Raw genomic sequence first — 6,000 nt, 5'->3', positions numbered from 1 at the left:
TATATATTGATTTTAATGGTTATTTATCTTCCACTATTCTTCCTATATTCTGCATTTTTTTATATATCAATTTTTTATATATATATTGATGGCTTACACCTGCAATCATGTTGATGTATATACAATGTTGGTATATTCATATAATTTTTAATATATGTTGTCTAGACTCCTGAGGCAGGGCCCCTTTGGGCGAAAACGATCGTGCCGAGTCTTATTGCATAATAAAGTGAATTGAGCACCTTTGTCGTTGTTATCGCTTTCCAAGTTCTGGGAAGGCGGTATTTCCTGTTTCTCTGAGAGGTTAACTATATTTTCTTAAAGGGACCTAGTCCGCTAGGGATACAGGACCCAATACGGTCTGCGTTTAGACAAAAAGTCTTCTTCAGGGGTCCCTGGGGGTCCTATAAAGGTGAGTACGTAGGGGAAACAATTATGTGGGTCCTGTATCCCTAGCGGACTAGGTCCTTTAAGGCTCTTTATGTGGATGATTTATTTTTATGGGATGAAATTATTTTATGTGGATGATTTCAGTGTACCTTTGGAACTTTGACACTTTCAAACAAAGTCCATTTAGGAACATCGTCACTCCACAGAGTTTTTTTGGTTTTCTCTGGATTTTCTTCTTTGTGGATATTTTGGGGTCAATTCCTTTTGATTTTTTGCTACTTAGGATTTTAAAGTGTTTGAGGCTTGCGCAGATGAGGACGGAGCTTAGGCATTGGTGGAATGAGGCATTATGACATCACAGTCTGAGCTCTAGAATAGTTGCAAACACAAGCAGTGTCTCACTTCCGGCTCACCATTACAATTGTTTCCCACGTACTCACCTTTATAGGACCCCCAGGGACCCTGAAGAAGACTTTTGTCGAAACGCGGACCGTGTTGGGTCCTGTATCCCTAGCGGACTAGGTCCTTTAAGGCTCTTATGTGGATGATTTCAGTGTACCTTATGGAACTTTGACACTTTCAAACAAAGTCCATTTAGGAACATCGTCACTCCATAGAGGTTTTGTTTTTTTTCTCTGGGTTTTTTTTTTTTGTTGTTTTCTCTGGATTTTCTTCTTTATGGATATTTTGGGGTCAATTCCTTTTGTTCTTAACTATATTTTCACCATAATGTTTTATTTGGTAGTCTACCATGCTAGGGTATTTAATTTGGGTGCCTTTTAAATCCAAGTGCTGATGGGACAGGTGTAGCTTAGCCGTCCACTAACAACCAGAGAGACTCTCAGTTGGTAATGGGGGGAAATTAGAGTGGAATAATAATCAGAAGGAACTTTTGGGAGCTGGAGGGTGCTGAGATAGGAGTACATGGGGGATAGATGGGGGAAGGACGGTACTACTCAAAAGGGTCCAGAGAAGAGCGACTAAAATGGTTAAGGGGCTAGGTGAGGAGTTGCCGTTACAGTGAGAGATTCGATAACTGGGCCTCTTCTCCCTCAAACAGAGGAGATTGAGAGGGGACATGATCGAAACATTCATGGTACTGAAGACAATAGACTTAGTAGATAAAGGACAGGTTGTTCACCCTCTCCAAGGTAGAGAGAATGAGAGGGCACTCTCTAAAGTTGAAAGGGGATAGATTCCGTACAAACGTAAGGAAGTTCTTCTTCACCCAGAGTGGTGGAAAGCTGGAACGCTCTTCCGGAGTCTGTTGTAGGGGAAAACACCCTGCAGGGTTTCAAGACTAAGCTGGACAAGTTCCTGCTAAACTGGGGACGTACACAGGTGAGACTGGACTCATTTAAGAGCACTGGTCTTTGACCTGGGGCCCGCCGCTTGTGAGCGAACTGCTGGGCCAGGATGGACCACTAGTCTGACCCAGCAGCGGCAATTTTTATGTTCTTAATGGAATCCATTGCTGGTCAGTGTAGGAGGCCCCCATGAAGCACTGAAATCTAATTGCTATTGAAATCTGAATTTTTTTTTAAAAAGCCCCTTGCATTCAGAGTATCAGGATAATAATTTCAGATGTGCAACAATGATACTGTCTGTCCAGGACTAAAAACTGGTGAAATCTCAGTGCCTTGGGAAGAGTTATATTAAACAGGGCCTTGCAAGCTTGCTGGGGTTTTTAGGGTCTTTTTTTTATTTTATTTTCCTGATTAAGTGACAGATGGAGGGAAGGGGGCCAGCCACATGATCATGCCAAAAGTGAAGTCGGAAGCCCTGCCAGTTCTTCTCATTTCTCTCAGCAAAGAGTCCAATTCCCAGTTCTGCACCATTATTCAGAAAGAACTGCTGAAGCAAATCTGTGTGGCTTATCTTCTTCCACATATCTGGCACCAGAAAAAACAGAAGTTGGTAAATAACAATAGAAAATGTGTAACTCATTCTAATATCACAATGACATAATTTTCTTTAAATAACGAGAATAACATGGTCTTAAGAGAGAAAGCCTATTGTCGCTAATCAGGGCTCTTTCATCTACAATACGCCAAGAAATGTTATGGTGGTTTAATAATGGGCATAGCGAAATGCTCTGTTTATCTACTTTTAAACTGAGTACATACTAACTTAATAAATTACCTTCAAAGATGTTAACCAAGGCAGCCGTAATAAACTCAGTGATGCCAGTATTAACTTGTTTCAAATTGATGTGACCAACAAACATGGGGGAGAGAGTGGTCAAAGCTACAGCTTTAGCACCCTGAAATTGTGGGTTTAAACCCACACTGCTCTCCCTGTGACCCTGGGCAAGTCACTTAATCCCGCCATTGCCCAGGTACATTCGATAGATTGTGAGCCCGCCATGACAGACAGAGAAAAAAGCTTGAGTAGCTGAATAAATTCATGTAAACCATTTTGAGGTCCCCTGGGAGAACAGTATAGAAAATTGAATGAATAAATTTGATGTTAAACTCTGTAACAATTATAACTTTATGGCTTCCTGAATTTATGATTTCATACAAGAGAAGCTGGTTACACTGTATTTTTCATGAAAATGCTGATAAAATCATAAAAATTAATTATAAAGCCATAGCCATCTCATTTCTTCATTAAGATCTCCTTGTTTTTACTGTACCACTCCTCTGTTCTAGGAGTCTGAGAAGGATTTGCTATTTTTCCTTTGTTCGGGGTTTTTTGTTTTTTTTTTTCATGATAGAGTCGTTTAAATACCTACATAATGTAAATGTGCATGAGTCGAGTCTCTTTCATTGGAAAGGAAACTCTGCAGTGAGAGGGCATAGGATTAAGTTTAGATGTGATAGGTTCCAGAGTAATCTGAAGAAATACTTTTTTTGTACAGAAAGGGTGGTAGATTCGTGGAACCGTCTCCCGGAAGAGGTGGTGGAAACAGAGATTGTGTCTGAATTCAAGAGGGCCTGGGATAGGCACGTGGGATCTCTCAGAGAGAGGAAGAGATCATGGTTACTGCGGATGGGCAGCTCTATGACCTCACAATGCAGGTGCACAGAGCCTTAGCCTATAGGAAGAGGAGATGCAAATGTTAAGAGCCTTAGCCAATAGGGAGAGGAGGAGATAATGGTTACTGCAGATGGGCAGACTAGATGGGCCATTTGGCCTTTATCTGCCGTCATGTTTCTATTAGTTATTTCCATTTTATTTAAACACACGTGCAACTTGTATGATATGCTTAAATTTAAATGATGAGTATGAAGGATGTTAAAAGACCCAATGTAGAAGTGAACCGGATGACAATTACTCTCCATGCTTCCAGATAAGTCCCTCTGCTGCGTATGTGGCAGGGTTTTGTTTTGTTTTTTTCATTTTGAGACATACACAGGTAATTTGAGTGGAGTTTTTTATGCCGATGATAGTAATACAGATAGCTTTTTTCACTGTTGGTGCGTGGTGCTGTCGTAGGCTTTGAGGCTTTTTCTCCCCTGAAGATTCAGTATTGTTTGGAGTCTGATTTTCCCCACCATGGTCACAAACATAACAATTTTGAATTAATGAATATCCCGACACCTGCTTCTTGCCATTTTCTCAGAGTTCACCGAAATGGTTAATATGGGCTCCATTTATTTAAAAAAAGAACAACAACCCTTTCCTGCTCTGGTTTTAAAAGCCAGGGCACTGGAAATGATTAAATTTCCCATCTTCTTCTCAGTCTGCTGCAAGCAGCAAAATTAATTCTTGCTTATGAGACAACGTCATTGCTGCTTTGATTTGGTAGGAGAAGTTTATTGTGATATAGTAAGCACATATTCAATTTTTTTTCCTGAAACCCATAAGATAAGTAGAAATAAATGTATTTATAGAATGCTGCACCTTATGAGCTCTAGCAAACACATTAGATCCCACAAAGGAAATGTTCAAAATTGCAATACATGGTAGAATCAAATCTGCATACTTAAAGCCTGATTTGGAAAAAAAAAAAATGCTGAGCTCCTAAATTTACAAAGCTAAGAGGTCCTTTTATGAAACCACGCTGGGTACTTATGTGTACCTAATAGATCAAAAAGGCATGATGCAGGATAAACTCAGGGGTCCTGTGGGAAGTGCCAAATGTGTATATGTTAACCGCATGCTACAACTTTTTTTAATTTTTTTTTTTAAATTTTTTATTGATTTTCAAACTACAGATGCACAATAAATGATTCACGTTTTTGTAAATTTTAAGTATGTGGGCTAGGATGGATTAATAAGTGGGTAGTCAATAAATTATTACATTTTTTTACGGGAAAATCTATGAAATTGTTTGGATACTTAAGTGTTATTAGATCAAATGAATAACACTTCCCCCTCCCTATTCACGGTTTCTGCACTCGCGATTTCACATAATCGTGATTTTTTTTCTGGGGAGGGGGAAAATTAAAAAACCCATATTTTTTACCTCCTTGCCGCCTTCCCGGCCTTACCTGGTGGTCTAGCGGGCTTTCGGGGCAGGAGCGATCTTCCTATGCTCCTGCCCCATGCAGATCGCCATGAGGAAATGGCTATAGGAGTTTCCGTCGTCATCTCGAGAGACTACGGGAACTCACAGCAGCCATTTCCTCATGTCAATCTGCATGGGGGAAGGAGCGTAGGAAGATCGCTCCTTCCCCGAAAGCCCTCTAGACCACCAGGTAAGGCCAGGAAGGCGGCAGGGAGGTGGGGGTGGTGGGTCAGAGCCGGATAATCACAGTTTTTCACCATTCGCGGTCCGGCTCTGCCCGTATCCTCCGCGAATAACGAGGGAGAAGTGTAATGTTAAGGGGTATGCGAATAGATCTTTTCTTAATAGGATTTTGCATATGGATTTATACAAACATGATTATAATATTTGGGTCAACTGTTAATTGTATAAATATGAACACAAATAAGTTCAAATGACATTGGTGGGTCATTTTGAGTGTTAAGATCTGTTATAGATTATTAATTTTAATTTTCAGATGGAGAGTTGAGTATGTTCTAATTTGAATGGGAAAGAAGGCTGAATTTTTATTGAAAGGTAGTGTGGGATGCCTGGGGAAGGACTTTAAGCTCCTGACCTAAATGGATGCTTTCAGGCATTCGTATTATATAAGGGGAAGGGAGGGAGGGGATTTTTTTTTAATACTTTATTGAAGGAGCATGTCTTGGGGCACAGAGTGGACATTCCTGTGCTAATCAGTTAACGCAGATTCATTACCACACGTGCAGCAGTGCCGCATGAACCACCTACAAAATAGATGAAAGTAAAAGCAGACACGCTATTTTTTTATTTATATTTTTGTAATAGCTTCACACAAACAGCAACATTAACACATGGCCATTAAGGTTCATAGTCAAATGCGCGCAAGACAAAAGCGCGCGGACGATTGCGCAAAGACAAGTGAGTCTTGCGCTCACTTGTCTTCGCGCAATTGTCTTTGCGCTTTTGTCTTGCGCGCATTTGACTTGCCACCGGCCATTAATATAGAAAATAGAAAAAGGGTATTTTTACTGCCGTGGTGGAAAAAAAACAAAGGCTTTAGCATAAGGACATACTATGACCTTTTATTTTTTTTTAACTGCAGCTTAGGGGTCCTTTCATTAACATGTGTTAACTGGTTTAGTGCACGCTAAATGCTA

At 40.3% G+C, this 6,000-nt stretch overlaps 1 protein-coding gene across 1 annotated transcript in view; it reads left to right on the top strand.

The window, feature by feature from the left end:
• The first annotated feature begins 2,145 nt into the window (after window positions 1-2,145).
• Window positions 2,146-6,000, top strand: part of LOC117366448 (60S ribosomal protein L28-like) — a 63,672-nt gene continuing 59,817 nt past the window's right edge. Inside the window, exon 1 of the mRNA XM_033957785.1 lies at window positions 2,146-2,304. Within this exon, the coding sequence (XP_033813676.1) occupies window positions 2,146-2,304 (159 nt within the window). The remainder of the gene's footprint in view (window positions 2,305-6,000) is intronic.

Source organism: Geotrypetes seraphini, chromosome 9 (genome assembly GCF_902459505.1).
Source record: "Geotrypetes seraphini chromosome 9, aGeoSer1.1, whole genome shotgun sequence".
Lineage (NCBI taxonomy): Eukaryota > Metazoa > Chordata > Amphibia > Gymnophiona > Dermophiidae > Geotrypetes > Geotrypetes seraphini.
The sequence above is the reverse complement of the archived record's forward strand: the minus strand, read 5'-3'. Positions and strand labels throughout refer to the sequence as shown.